Source organism: Megalops cyprinoides, chromosome 6, assembly GCF_013368585.1.
Source record: "Megalops cyprinoides isolate fMegCyp1 chromosome 6, fMegCyp1.pri, whole genome shotgun sequence".
Classification (NCBI taxonomy): domain Eukaryota; kingdom Metazoa; phylum Chordata; class Actinopteri; order Elopiformes; family Megalopidae; genus Megalops; species Megalops cyprinoides.
In genome coordinates this window covers 12,341,787-12,356,976 of record NC_050588.1, presented here as the reverse complement: position 1 = coordinate 12,356,976, position 15,190 = coordinate 12,341,787, and the positions used below count along the sequence as shown (strand labels likewise).

Here is a 15,190-nt window from a genome sequence, read left to right as displayed (position 1 = left end):
TGCAGAGTAGTGTGCAGAACACAGCGTATGGAAATGTGATACAGATGTGAGGTAAAGGTAACTGCCTCTTTTCCGCTTTGCAGCCTGTGAGGTGGGCTTCTACAAGCCGTCAGCCGGTGACCAGCTGTGCGGGAAGTGCCCTCTCCACAGCCACTCGGAGACGAGAGCCGCTCTCACCTGCCCATGTGACTCCAGCTACTACCGCGCCACGTCGGATCCGCCTGCCGCCCCCTGCACAAGTGAGTCCCGTGTGGGGTGTCAGTGCTGCTGTCTGGAGGAAGACAAAGAGGTCAGGCTCTAGAGCCATGCTCAGGAGTGGACTCTTACCATGAAATACGTAGGGTTTATGTGGATACAAATCCACAGGGCGAACTATGACCCTATGGATTATATGTATAGCAATGTGTGACCCTGCACAACTGATCTCATGTTGCTTTGGTGAAGTAGAAGTTGCCTAGCCTCATCACAGTGGCGATTCGTACACATCCACTGTAAGGCATTAGTATCCACTGGAGATCCGTGCGGTTCTGTTCTTTGTTCCAACACGTTGCTTAATTAGAGCCATTGATTGGATAGGGACCTGCAGATGCCGGCCTCAATAAGCTGTTAGTAGCAAGGCGTCATTAAATCCCCCAGGGCTTTGAATTCGAAGGACAAGCAGCTGATACTACCGATCGGTCCTTTCAATAAATGATTAACACACAAAGGGAAAGTTTTACGACTTTAGTAAATTCCTCAAACTTCAGGGCACTTTAATGTAGACTCACAGAAGCATTCAGCGCTTTGACTCACAGGTTTAAAACCAATCTCTCCATTCTCCCATCTCAGGGCCCCCGTCTGCACCGGTCAGCGTGATCTCAGCAGTGAACGGGACCTCGGTCAGCTTGGAGTGGGGCAGGCCGCTGGACACAGGGGGACGGAATGACATCATCTACAACGTGCTGTGCCAGAAGTGCGCAGGGGACTGGGGGCAGTGCGAGGACTGCAGCGCAGGGGCGGGGGGTGTGGGCAGCGGGAGCACGAGTGGTGGGGGAGGAGGAGGAGGAGTGGGGGGAGGGGGAGGAGGGGCAGGGGGAGGTGGAGGAGGAGGAGGAAGCGGGGACAGAGGGGGCATCCTCCCCATCCGTTTCATGCCCCAGCAGATGGGGCTGACGGAGCCCGGGGTCACTGTGCTGAACCTGGCCGCGCACATGAACTACACCTTCCAGATCCAGGTGCTCAACGGCGTGTCGCACCTGAGCGCCGAGCCGCTGCCGTTCGCCGCCGTCAACATCACCACGAACCAGGCAGGTAGGGGCTGCAGCATCGCTCATGTCGGCCACCCTGCAGCACCTCCGCGCCCCCGCCATCCCAACCCCTAAGCTACTTGTTTCCCTTTTACTTTATCATTAGTTGTGTTCCTTCACTTTTCATTCAAGCTCCTCTCGATATTTTCATATACCTGCAATCAGTGTTCATATGCATAAACTTTAAAAGTCCATGAATGGCTTTGAGGGCACAAAAGAGTGTTAGCAGGCTTTATCTCACTATCCTCAAAGTCATACATTTCATATTTTGGAGAAACATCTTTCTCCAAAGAACTGTGTATTCAAGAGTGAGAGCACAGGCTTAAAGGAAACTTTTCAAGGTACGCTTTTGAAGAGGGCAGCTATACTGAACTCAAGAACACAGACATCTTTTTGTGCCAGAAAACCACTGTAATATCACTCAATATACAGTAATAAAAAGATACACACAAATGCATCAAATGAAACATATCAGATTAAAAACATTTTGTTCAGCTATAAATCATTTGAAATACTGCATAGCTCTGAAAGAGATTTTTCCAAGGATGCATGAAATGTTATACAAAGCCAATGCCTAAGGCCAGGGCTATTAAGCAACATGACAAAATAAAAAGTTTCCAATTGGTTCCTATATGCAAAAGGAAAGTGAGGCAGATGCAGTGTGTTGGGTCTTCTGTTATCCTTACTGCTAACACCGCAGAGATCTGAAAGAGGGCCCCGTGTTCCCCTGTGCCCCACAGCACCCTCTCAGGTGATTGCCATTAGACAGGAGAATGCCAGTCAGAATAGCGTCACCTTACTGTGGCACGAACCGGACCAGCCCAACGGAGTCATCCTGGAGTACGACATAAAATATTACGAAAAGGTAGGTTGCGATTCATTTGGTCACGTATAGATACAAAGGATGCTTATATATATATATATCTCCAAGAAGCATCCCTTGGAGTCAAACCCACATCCCTCAGGTGCAATCCAGTCCAGCGCCACAGCCTCAACAGGCTCAATGTTCTAGACGCATTGAAAACTTAGTCTCTGCACGCTAAAATCCAGCACTTATCAGTGCATTCTCACAAGGTCTGCAGGAGGAAAACAATGACTTAAAAAATAACATTGGCGATAAGCCGAGCATTTCTGGGGAAAAAAAAATCTGTCCAGGGAGAAAAAAAAGTGATATTTCAATTTAAATGAAAAGCTCCATTGCAGTTGCATTAATTGACAGGAATTAAAAATAAAACAGCTCTGTAATTGATTAGGCCTGATTAGCAGAGCCGACAATGGAGGCGACGGCAGAATAAATAGAGGTAATTTTGCCTCTTGGGGCCTTTACCCTACCTTGCCAAATACTGGAGACAAGTTAATTGCTGTCACACCGAGAGCTTCGCTAGCTAATGGGTGGAAGTGATATAAGCTTTCCTTGAGAATTAACAAACAGTGGATGTTCAACAAAGCGGCAATGTAAATAAGATTTAATTCCCATTTGTCAAGTCTCTGTTCATTGCGGGACTCCCGGGAGGGAGATTTAACAATATGTGTGCAGTGGACTGCGTCTGGTAAATGGGGCCTTCACTCGGGGGTGTGGGGGGGAGGGGAGCGAGACACTCACTGCCTCGACAGTAATTCAGCTCTCTGTCTGGAGTGTGGCGGTACAGTCGGGAGTCTCACACACGATGGATTGAAGCGCCCCCCCCCCCCCCCCCCCCCGTCCCCCCGCCCTTCTGACCGGCATGCTCTGTCACTTGTCTCGCTCCTGCCTAAATCCGCTGTTAGCAGGGCGAAATTCAACCGTGGAGGCCAAGAGGCAGAGAGAGGCTCGGGCCTGCGCTCTCTGCCAAGGGCTGCAGCCCTTGTGCAAACAGCAGTGAACAGCTCCATGCTCAGGAGAGCTGTACACAGCATACCACTGACTCCAAGGTATATAAATGTATACACGCTATTTTGAAACCTGACATTTTTTTCTGTGAACCAGCTTTGCTGGTTATTTGTAATAATTATGACCACTGTTAAAAAAACAATGTGATCTGCCATATTGCCTTTGAGCTATTATAAAACCCCATTGGGCATTGATTATGGCCCTCCCTGGGTTGTTTGAACCTGTTGACAAAACAGAGGGACACCATGGTGGCAAGTATTTCAACACAACCAAATGTTTGTGATTTGCATTGGATGACACCTTAATATGTTTTAGCATTTTGGCCATGACTCACAATAGGACAGAGTCTAAAGTCTAAAGTGTTCCACTCAACACCCCCTTGCAGGACAAAGAGCAGCAGAGCTACTCCACCCTCAAGTCTAAAGGAACCACTGCCAAGGTGTCGGGGCTGAAGCCAGGTACCCGCTACGTTTTCCAGGTGCGGGCGCGGACCTCCGCTGGATGTGGCCGCTTCAGTCAATCTGTGGAGATACAGACTGGCAAAGCAGGTGGGTGTCTGAATCAAGGACAACGGTGCACCACCAAGCAACATATGAAGAGAGTGCAGTCATCTGACAACTCTACAGGCCTGGCTGGGCAGAATGGTATCAATTCAAGTTGAATGAGCAACAGTGTCAGACCATAATAGTATTCAAGCATAAGTATTCAGCATAATAGTATTCAAGCCCTACCACAAGTTAATTTGTGCAACCTGACTAGACAAGGGAAGCCAAGGATACAACAATACATCACAGTTACTAGATCACAGAATCCAAAACCATATTTTGACTGAGATTTGACTGAGTAAACTTTTTGAAAGTTACTCTTTTTTTGCAATGAAGCCAAATGCATACATGTAGTCCATTTCCATAATATCACGAAGAACGTGAATTACCTCTGATACATGCTAGGGACCAAACTCCTCACTGGCGTCTCTGAAGGACCAGGCCCCAGCAGGTGGTTCCGTCTCGCTGGGTGATCTGCGTTTGATGTGAGGGTCACCTCGCTCAATGAAGCAGTCCCCGGTTGACCTGCCTTTCCGTGAGGAAATTCCCCAGTTCCGTGCAGAGGCTGCGGATGGCAGCAGGCTCGAGTCACGCCAGGAGCTCAGCGCTGATGTGGCTTAGAAGCCTCAGTGTGGAGCCTCGGGGGGATTTGCACAGGCTGACAAGGTCACCTTTTCCCTCTCACAAGCAAGGATGGCTTATTACCTTGGTGAGAAGGGAGTCCTCGCGGTTATGGATAGAGAAGGCATTGAATTCTCCATGTTAACAGTGTGGATATTTGTGGGTACCATACTGGACATTTTCAGCATTAACATAGGAGGTAATAACATACCATGCATTTAGATCTGACTTTTTTTTAATCAAACACCAAAAGTCCAAAAGCCATAAAAATATGACATATTCACGTGCATGTCATGATATCTGAATGAAAGCAAGCTTTTTAGTATGGTTTTAATTTAGTTCCTTTCACGCAATCTGGCATTAGCAATTAGATTAACTAAAGGTTTGGGTTAAAAGTCTAGGAATACAAACATTTAGATATCCGTGTATGTATTTCTGGCTTTTTCTTTACTCGCAAAATTGTAAAGTTGACGGGTGCTGCCATTTATATCTCAGATACTTACTCAGTTATTCTGAAAACAACCTGTAGGCTGTCTAGGCAGGCTTGTAGAATGATGTGACAGCCCTTTGAAAACTTTTGTGAGTCAGCCTTGTCCTTCTGTCTTACTGTCTGTAAAGACGTGCGTGTTCACTGTGTGATTTCCATGGCCCTGACAGTTCCCTTGCGGTACAACACCATGACGATCATCTGGATTTCCATGGCCCTGGTCACGGGTCTGGTGACGTTTCTGGCCATTGTCATCTGCAGAAAACGGCAAGAGGAGTACTTTGCATTGCCTGCCTTTCTTGCTTTGCCATTTCTTACTTCACCACATTACATAGTTAAAATCCATTGGACACAAGTTCAGAGGTTCATAGGTTTCCTAAGTAACCATAGCCTAACGTCAACTCTATGCCTAACCCAGTGAAACACTTGACCATATCCCAACTCTGCCCACCCCCTACCCCCCACAAAAAAACAACTCTTACCGATGTATTTAGCTACACCAATTATTTAGCAATTAGTAGGTGTACAGCAGTTAGCCCTTAATTGCAGTTACATGGGATTGTACATTTAACCACAACAACCTTTACAACACATTATACAACTGGATTTCTAGACCATTGCTATTTAACAAACAAGGGGCAAGGTCTGAAGCCTGAAATAGTAGGAATTTTTTAATGACAAAGACAATAGCATATTCAACAGAGAATACAATAGAGCATGTCTTCAATAACAAACTCCAAATCACGTTCGTATTTACCAAGGTAACGTACACCAGTGGATATGTGTTGTACACAATTTCTGACGCAGCAGTGTCACTGTCAAGTTAAAACTTAAGTAACATCGAATACTTGAATTCACAGAAAGCAGTTCTTATGTTAAGGAAATACTGGGAGTAAGAGCTCCAAGGTCCTGAATTTATGTGACATAGTTTTTTGGTAAGTTCCTCATCAAAGCAGAGTTAGTTAATGATGTTGATTTGAGACAATTACAAATACAAAGCGCTCTCAATTATCAACTAGCTTCCTTTTTTGATGTCTATAAGTTTGATCTCTTATAAAAGGTATCAAATAATTAAATTTGATTGTATTTAATTAATACTTACTTCAATGAATATGAACCTTTTTTCAAATGAAAATGATTTTAATTTTATAGGGAAAAAAATCACCGAGAACTGCACACTATTCCCCTGTCACTCTAAGGATTCTAAAAAGATGTAGCAATTTAAATATCTAAACAAACTCAAATGATTAAAGCTGTTTCAGAGTTAATTAACTTCAGTGTAAAAACCAGGGAGACTATTATATTTAGATGAGAATAGATTTATTTAATGATTTAAGGCATTTAAATGATGCCGCAAGGAGGAAGAGAGAAATGGAATGTTCCATTCATAAATGTATTGGGGGGGAGGGGGGGGCATGGACAGTGTCTGATTTTTTCTGTGTTTTTGTGTAACGCAGACACTGCGGCTACAGTAAGGCTTTCCAGGACTCAGAAGAAGAGAAGATGCACTACCAGAATGGACACAGTGTGTACCTCACTGTCTATTTAACATTTTCTTCTCTAGAAATTGGCACCTTACATTTGGAAGAGTCCTGCTGCAACCAATCCACCCCTTTTACAGACGAGACCCAAGTGAAGTTCTGCAGCAACTCCCCTATTAGCGCTTAAGTAGTTAAGACATTATGAGGAAATGATTAATTCAATTAAGCTTTCATGTGCATGTTTTTTTCCTGTAAAGCAGACTGTTCTTGTGCTGGTCATTGATTTAATTCTGCATTATGTAATGGTGTTGATTTTGTTTTCAGTTACTTTCCCCGAAGCCAGGTTTTACATTGATCCCCACACATACGAAGACCCGTGTCAAGCCGTCCACGAATTTGCCAGAGAAATTGAGGCCTCAAGGATTAAAATAGAGAAAATCATTGGCTCAGGTGAGTCCAGTCTGCAACAAGGTCTGGCAAGCACAAGAGACTATATCCAGGGAGACTAAATGCCAATAAATATCCATAATGATTTAAAACAAATAATTACATGCACACCCAATTAATACATGTTTTCAAAAAACATTCTTGGGAAGTAGGTTATTTCATATTACTTATCTGCGTAGCAGAGATATCCAGGCTGACCGTGATTGCATTTTGTGCATTTTGCAAACATTTTGCTTATTTATCTATGGATGTTTTATTACATAACTCAAGGTTAATATCCTTGCTCAATGTCACTGTCCAGCTCAACAACACACACAACGTTTTGTATGTTATAATTAGTTATGTACTGGTACAAACCTCGGTAGGAGTAGTCCCAGTATTCTAATGGGCTCCTACATAAGGAAATAAATGTTCTTATGTGAAGTCCAGTTCCATAGCCTCTTAATTGCAATGGCATTTTAATCAGGACTCTGTGTCCTTTCACAAAGAGTGGCATCTGAACTCCCCCCACCTCTGTCTCTCCAGGGGAGTTTGGGGAGGTGTGCTACGGCCGCATGAGGCTCCCAGGGAAGAGGGACATCCCCGTGGCCCTGAAGACACTCAAGGCAGGCTACAGTGAGAAGCAGCGCCGGGACTTCCTGGGCGAGGCCAGCATCATGGCCCAGTTTGATCACCCCAACGTCATTCACCTGGAGGGCGTGGTTACCAGAAGTAAGAGCAGAGGCCTCATCTGCGGGCCCTGATTACTCTCCATACCACAACATACTGTGTGGCTCAAGAGGTTCAGTGCATGTCACCTGGCACTGGGACATGCATGACTGCATGTATGAAGACTGTCTGTATGTGCAAGGAGAGAGAGAGACACACACACACACACACATGGAGGATAGAGAGAGAGAGTTGCTGTATCTCCTTGGAGCTGTGTCACCTTGGAGATGACTCAGCAGGCAAATGCAAATCACTGATGTTACCCATCTCTGAGAATGCCTGTGATATATGTTCAGTGTTTCGGTGTCTGTCCCTCTTCTAAACACATTTTTACATTTACATTTATTCATTTGGCAGACGCTTTTATCCAAAGCGACTTACATAGGTTACAGTTCTTTACAATGTTATCCATTTATACAGCTGGATATTTACTGAGGCTGAACACTGATGTTACCCATCTCTGAGAATGCCTGTGATATATGTTCAGTGTTTCGATGTCTGTCGCTCTACTAAACACATTTTTGTTTGAATGTGCAGTGCATGCATGTTCAGATGTGTTTTATTTGCAGAAGATCAATGTTGTGTGTGCTAGGAAACGTCAAACAGTGGGTCAAAGCACTTTGTTGACCTGGCTGTTATATCTTGACTGTCTGTGAATGCAATTTGGAATGAAAGCACATGAGTGCCATTACCCAGTATGTCATCTTCAGTGACTCAACAGAGGCAGAGCTTCCATATCAACACATCTGCTGTTTTGAAGAACTAAACATTGAGCATTTTAGCAACTGTTTGTATCTGGAATGATAAACTTGTAATTAAACTTGTAATTTTAAAAGAGAAACATCTGGGTTCAATCAACATTTGTCTTCAACTTTTATCTCACAATTAAAGGCAAAATTTACTTTTTTTTTTCTTCATCAACACACTTTGGCAAGTTCAGTATGAAGGAGAGAATTTGCATTTTGTAAAGAGAAAAAAACTCAAACTGAAGGACAAATATTGATTGAATCAAGGGGAATTTGTAAAAATACGCCTCATGAGAATGATTTTTTCTGTCACATTTTTTCAGATTTTTATCGGATTCCCCATCCTCTCCAGTAGCAGTAGCTTCCAAAGCTATTTCTGTAAAGAGCAAAACATTTAAACATGTTTTTGGTTCCTGTAGCTACACTACAGGAGCACAAAGCTCTTGAGTAATATAAGTTAACAAACTCCTCAACTTGACAGAGCCATCTGAGAACTCCAAAATCTACAAAGCAGTCACTTCTATTTGTGTCTGTCTGCCAAGGTTTGAAAGAAGGAAGCTGGTCTTGTTGTCCGTTTGTGAAGGGAAACATAAAGTCAGTGCTAGACTGTGCCTTGAGGCTGATGTCTTATTAGACTTGAGTGTTCATCTTCCTCCTGCTCATCCTCCCACAGGTAAACCCGTGATGATCATTACCGAGTACATGGAGAACGGGTCTCTGGATTCTTTCCTGAGGGCAAGTGCTCTTCTTTCTATTTGTGTTCCTCTGAGTGACGAGTCCGCGGCCATCGCCAATGACTGTCTCGCTCGCGCTTTGTGAGTTTGAAAGGGAGAGTGTGTACAATTGTTCTTAATTAGCGGAGGTCACCGAGCGCAATTACAAGGACACGCAGTATCAGCTCTGCGCAGCTTCCGAACGCCATTTTGGAAGCTGTTATATCAATATTATTATAAAAGAGTCAATGAGTTTGACTTGGCCTGACGAAAATGCCAAGTGCTACATTTGAAGAGGTGTGCCGTCAGGCTGATGAACTTAGCTGAACTTAGCATGCATAATGTATGCATTCAAGTCAGTCTGTGTATATTTAAGCATCCAGGGGAATATTCCCATGGCCTCTCTCAAAAACTGCCCTATATATCAATGAATGACTCCTAATGTTTTATTAATAATGTGTTGCGCCGGAGATAACACACTAGCGTAATAAGATGCAATGCCGCCAGCGGTATGCAGAGGCTGTTTAAATTACTGTGACAGAAGATGCTCTGTATCAGATGGCTACCCTTTCACAGTGTTTATGAGCGCTGGTAAAGCACTTGGCTAAAGTGCAGATTTAATACAAGGTTGATTGTTGTGAAAAAGGGCGTAAAGGCCAGTTTGTACTCCAGGGCCGAGAAGACAAAAGCCGATAAGCGCCACTGTGCAGCTGTGGCTTCCACTGCGCAGTTTTTCTGCCGACAGTTGCTCTGCTTAGATAGCGCAGTTGCCAGGGGTGTTGCTAAGTGTTTGACTTGGACATCAGCCCGATTGCTGGCCTCCTTGCTATTATTGCTGAAATGTTGCTGAGTGAAAATCCCATATTTCACCAGGCTAAGGCCCAGATTGAATTGCCGTTTGTGTTTAAACATCTATATCTCTGTCTATGTACTCATATACTGTTCATTCATTTTTATTTATCTAGTTTTCCAGTTGCTTACAGCGCACATTATTTTCTGTCAATCCCACCAAACCAGTCAATTCACAATGTAGTTTAACAAGCGAAAAAATGTGAAACCTCATTCAAACCCTGTGCAGTCTGACTGGATTCCAACCTAATTCCTCCGCCCTTGAAAACCTCCCCTACAGAGACACGATGGCCAGTTCACCATCATTCAGCTAGTCGGCCTGCTGCGTGGCATCGCAGCTGGCATGAAGTACCTGGCCGATCTGGGGTACATCCACAGAGACCTGGCTGCCCGCAACATCCTGGTCAACAGCAACCTGGTCTGCAAAGTCTCGGACTTTGGCCTCTCCCGGGTGCTGGAGGATGACCCAGATGCAGCATACACCACCAGCGTGAGTTTCACAGTTTTTTACGAGGGAGCCAGAGAAAGGAAATAAATGCGCTTTACAATAGTGTGAAAACAAACTGCTGACAATGTATTTAGAAGGGTTTCAGTGCGACAAGACGACCCATGTGAAATTTGAATCACAAAAAGTATGTCAGTGTTGTGTATGTTGTGTATGTGTATGCTGTAAGGCGTATCATGCAATGAAATGAAGCATGTAGCCAAAAAAGCTCCAGCAAATACAATGAAAAGATCCATTTTCTAGATACAGTAAAGTGAAAGGCAGAGAGACTGAATTTCCGCTATTAAGGCTAAAACCGTCATATGTCTAAAAAATGTTGAAAGTGTATAGAAAGTCCTTATGTACTCATCTTTTTATAATTACAACTGAAACATAATGAAGGATGCTATTTAGAATATTCCAAGGCTTTGGGGGATAATGAAATCCACAGGGTTGTCAGTGACAGAGTGACTCATTTAAAACTCATAAGCACATTCTGGTGAAAAAGAAAACAAAGAAACACAACAACGTAAGATGCTGCGCAAATCTCCAGATAAACAGGAGAGGATGAGATCTCACCTCTTAGGTGGCAAACTAATTTAGGAAACAGTTCGACACTCAATCATTTCGGGGGATGTTAAGAAGCTGAGACAGGTGATGTCTCCTTTGCCACACAGGGCGGAAAGATCCCTATTCGCTGGACAGCTCCGGAGGCGATCGCCTACCGCAAGTTCTCCTCGGCCAGCGACGTGTGGAGCTACGGGGTGGTCATGTGGGAGGTCATGTCCTATGGAGAGAGGCCGTACTGGAATCTGACCAACAGGGATGTGAGTACAAAACCAGATTTCCCATGGGCCTCTGTGGTGTAGGGACACATAATGTACCGGTGGTGCCATCATCTCTAGAGGAAAACCAGAAAGTGGAATCCAGCATTTGGTCAGGTAGTACGAGCATTTAGAGATCTCCCCAGGAAGAGGAATTCAATGTGTGCCTCTATCCAAGAGTGCTCCCTGGGACTCAATATTTGTAAAATGAAACTTGATCATTTTGAAGTTGTGTGGAAGGGAACAGCCCTTAGTGCATTTTGGCGTTTTATGCATGTGGATCTCATAACCACGTCACTTTGCTCCCAGGTGATAAAGTCAGTGGAAGAGGGCTACCGTCTCCCCGCGCCCATGGGCTGCCCCGGAGCCCTGCACACGCTGATGCTGGACTGCTGGCAGAAAGACCGCAATGAGAGGCCCAAGTTCTGCCAGATTGTCACCGTTCTCGACAAGCTGATCCGCAACCCTGAAAACCTCAAGTCGCTGGACGCGTTGTGCAGGTGACAACCGCCAGAATTGGCAAGCACCCACTAGCGGGAGATTCACGTGGTGGATGTCTCACAGAGATGCTCTTTGTGCCACCCCTGTGCCCCTGCCAGTGCCCCTGCTTTTTCACAAGCAATCCCACGTGTCCTGTCAGTAAAACTACAACAAAGTTCCCCCCAAACTTTCCCGGAGGCAGAGCACGAGCCGCCATAGGCGAGCAAGGGACGGAGCGCCAGCACGCTTTTTCCAATCAGCTTATTTAATACAGATGTGTTCTCTGTTAAATAAAAATGCCTTTGGGCGATATTGACATTGATCTGCAGGAGAATTAAAAAACTAGGCCGCGGCTTTTAGGATTGGACTTGCGTAAATTGCCTGGTTCGGTCTCTGGCCCTACGGAGCTGCTGGTGCATAGCGAGGGCCGACGAGGGTTTTCTCCTCGCATTAATCTAACCCCGCGCCGGCCTCCGCAATCAACCTTACCTCCCTTCTCTATCATTTTAACTCCTATTGATTTTCTGCCCGAGCTAGTAGCAGAATTTCAGAGCCCCCCTTTCGCTCTCGTTTTAGGTTAAACAGCCCTTTGATGAACAGAAGCATTCCCGATTTCAGCAGCTGCAGGTCTGTGGACGAGTGGTTGGACACCATTAAAATGGGCCGCTACAAAGACAACTTTGCCACTGGCGGATACATGACGCTCGGTCACGTAATGGGGATGAATCAACAGTGAGTAACACCCCCCCCCCCCCCCCCCCCCCCCCGTCCCCCCAACCACACACCCATCCACCACCACCATCAAAACCCTACCCCCACCATAGGTCCGGCAATTGTTGATAAGACTCAAGGCCTCACAGCTGCGAAAGGGTCGTCCAATCGACTCAATCAGAAAAAAGAGATCCATAGACATCAGTCTAGTCTGATACTGAAACAGAGCTAGAACAGAAGCCGCGTGTTAGTCATCGGTCACTTATCTCCTAAGAGAGGGGTAAAAAATGTAGTCACCATTATGCCATTTGAATCCGAGCTCTCTCTCGACGTACGACACACCACTTACAGCATTCCGGGCTCCAATTTCGAGGGGAGCATCGTGTTGATATTATGCTGAGAGGTGACCTTTTGCTATGGTAATTTAATCAGCGGCGTAAACAATAGCGCGGTAACCTTTTCCTGTTCTGCATGCCGTGATTGGCTCTCCCCTGGAAAAAAGCCATGAATCATGGTGTTGCTGATCCCGATTCCTCTCCTGGGCTTTTCAGGGACATCCAGAGGCTGGGGGTGACGCTGATGGGCCACCAGAAGAAGATCATGACCAGCGTCCAAGTGATGAGGGCCCAGGTGCTGAACAGGAGCGTCCCCTCCGTGCACGTATAATCTGCGGCCAGCGTCGCCCCACGGAGGGCCCTCCCGGGAGGGTCTCCGCTTCCAACACGTGTTTATATTTGAAAATACAAATACACGTACAAACTTCAAAGACTTTCCGAAAAACAAACGCTCTGAAGAAATGCTCTTCCTGTACGAGAGGATGATTTTTATGGTAGCACCATAGCGGAGTTTTTCTGAGGAGGAATCTGTGTACTTTGTTTTCTTTTATTTTGTTTTGATGGGTTTTTTTCTTTTTTTACAAATCTGAAGTCCTTGTCTTGTTTATATCAATGAAAAAGAACTGCCTTAATTAAAAAAAAAAAAAATAATAATAATTTTAATGTAAAAGAAGACAGAGTTTATTATTAGGTAAAGAGATATATGGAACTAGGCAAAAGGCGTGACCTAGGGAAAAGATTAAAAGGTGACAGAGAAGATCAGGTGACCTGGGAACAACAAATGGTGCCAAAAGACCTGTTCACCAATGGGACCTCAGCACTGGAACTCCTGTTTCCCTTCTTCCTACATGTTTCAAAGGAGTAAAGCAACAAAGCCAGTTGAGAGAGAAGGATTCTCAAGTCATCAGCTGGAGCAGAGGAACGCAGCTAGCCCTTCCCACCCCTCCCCTGCCCCCCGGTTCTGATGAAAGTTCCCCTGAGAAAATATGACTGAACTGAAAGACTCTCAGTCTTCTCCAGCCGCTGGCCAAAAGCTGCTTAGCGCACAAGAACCTTGAAAAGAGCCTATTGTGATCTGTCACTGTCTTGCCTCTGTAATCTTAGGAAGTGAAGGGACATTGTAATGAGTGTTGTGTTGTCTCTCAGAGTGCCCTAAAACCAGACATGACAGAAGGTCTTTGCCTCCACGTGCATTCATGTGAATGTTTGTTCACAGACATACTGTCCAGCTATTTAACCCTCATTGGGTGGTGGGTGTCTCTTTACTATAGATGAACCTGGGTGATATCCCTTGAGTTAATATTTATCTTTTTTTCAACCTCTTGTCATGCACTGTGTTAAATTATTCCTGTTAATTTCACAGCCCACAATAACACCTAAGGCCATTTTTCTGGCAAGAATAAGGAAGTGCATTTTAAATAAATGCATTTTAAATTTGGAAAGATGGTCCATATCAAAAAATGGACTGTTTAACTTGCTGGAGAATGCCAAGCGCACATCCAGTGTTCCTTTCAAAGACTTTTTTTGATTTATTAATGTTTGGATTGTGCAATCAGACACTTTCCCTGGGTTTTATTTTCTCATAGGTTCTCCTTAGGTGTACCTTGAGGTCCCCCAGCTTCTCTGCACAACAGTGGGGATATTTTCAGGGTTCGTCTGTATGTTACAACCTCTAGGCAAACATTGGCAGTACTTTTTGCTGCCAGGCACAATCGGGACTTTTCTGTATACACAAAATTGAGGGTTTCTTTTTTTTGGTTTCTCATTTTCAGTTGTAAAGGTGCAGTTTATACACAGAAATATTTTCCCCTCTGTGATGGTGAAACAGCAATACCCGTACAAATGCACCTTACGGTGCGAATAAAGATCAAAACACTGCCATGAGAGAAACAGAATTCAGATCTTTCGAGAAATCTAAACCAGCTGAACACAAAACGAATGCCATCTCAAAGGGGCTCTTTACAAATTGGATCAATTGAAGTTGGCGAGGCCAAACTGGATTTTCACACAGAGGTCACAGGGGACAGGAAATGGTTTTTACTTTTGAGGGGATGTGCCACATTAGGTCAACGGACGGCCTTTATTCACATATTGACCGTGTCAATTTTTCTCAAAAGGGAAAAAAAGCTAAATGTTGTAAATACAGCTAGGAAAATGTGGTGAGTTTTGGAAATCATTTTGCAGAAATGTACAGAGAGGGTTGATTGCAAAAAAGGGCTCTTTCTTAGGATGTCAATGGCATCTCTGCGTTAATTTCACCGTCATGATTGGTGCCTCTAATTTTCTGGGTCTTGCCTTGCCCCTGTATCTCTGAAAGTACCTTCGCAGCAGCAGAAAGGAAGTTGGGAAGCCATTAGCTTGCTGGCCTGAAACTGACATTGGCCTCCCTGCTGGTGATTGATGAACTTAGCAAAAAAGCAGCAAAAATACATCACAGACAAAGGTAAGGTTAGACACCCGCACAGCGCAACCAGAGCTGTGGTAAATTATTGATCTAGTTCACAAAACTGAGCAAAGAGCTGACATCCATGCATCCAATGGTTAAAGATCACTGAGGGGAGCCCATCCAATTGTTCTGTATCTGGGAGGCTGAGGTAGTCTGC

General features: G+C 44.7%; 1 protein-coding gene across 1 annotated transcript in view; it reads left to right on the top strand.

Moving 5' to 3' along the window:
* epha8 (eph receptor A8) overlaps window positions 1–12,966 on the top strand; it is a 77,915-nt gene extending 64,949 nt beyond the window's left edge. The window contains exons 4-17 of the mRNA XM_036530349.1: window positions 84–239; window positions 829–1,290; window positions 2,027–2,151; window positions 3,542–3,704; window positions 4,980–5,085; window positions 6,267–6,334; window positions 6,615–6,740; window positions 7,263–7,448; window positions 8,865–8,926; window positions 10,034–10,243; window positions 10,915–11,064; window positions 11,371–11,561; window positions 12,118–12,273; window positions 12,804–12,966. Coding sequence (XP_036386242.1) covers window positions 84–239; window positions 829–1,290; window positions 2,027–2,151; window positions 3,542–3,704; window positions 4,980–5,085; window positions 6,267–6,334; window positions 6,615–6,740; window positions 7,263–7,448; window positions 8,865–8,926; window positions 10,034–10,243; window positions 10,915–11,064; window positions 11,371–11,561; window positions 12,118–12,273; window positions 12,804–12,918 — 2,276 coding nt within the window. The 3' untranslated portion in view covers window positions 12,919–12,966. The remainder of the gene's footprint in view (window positions 1–83; window positions 240–828; window positions 1,291–2,026; window positions 2,152–3,541; window positions 3,705–4,979; window positions 5,086–6,266; window positions 6,335–6,614; window positions 6,741–7,262; window positions 7,449–8,864; window positions 8,927–10,033; window positions 10,244–10,914; window positions 11,065–11,370; window positions 11,562–12,117; window positions 12,274–12,803) is intronic.
* The last annotated feature ends 2,224 nt before the right edge of the window (window positions 12,967–15,190 follow it).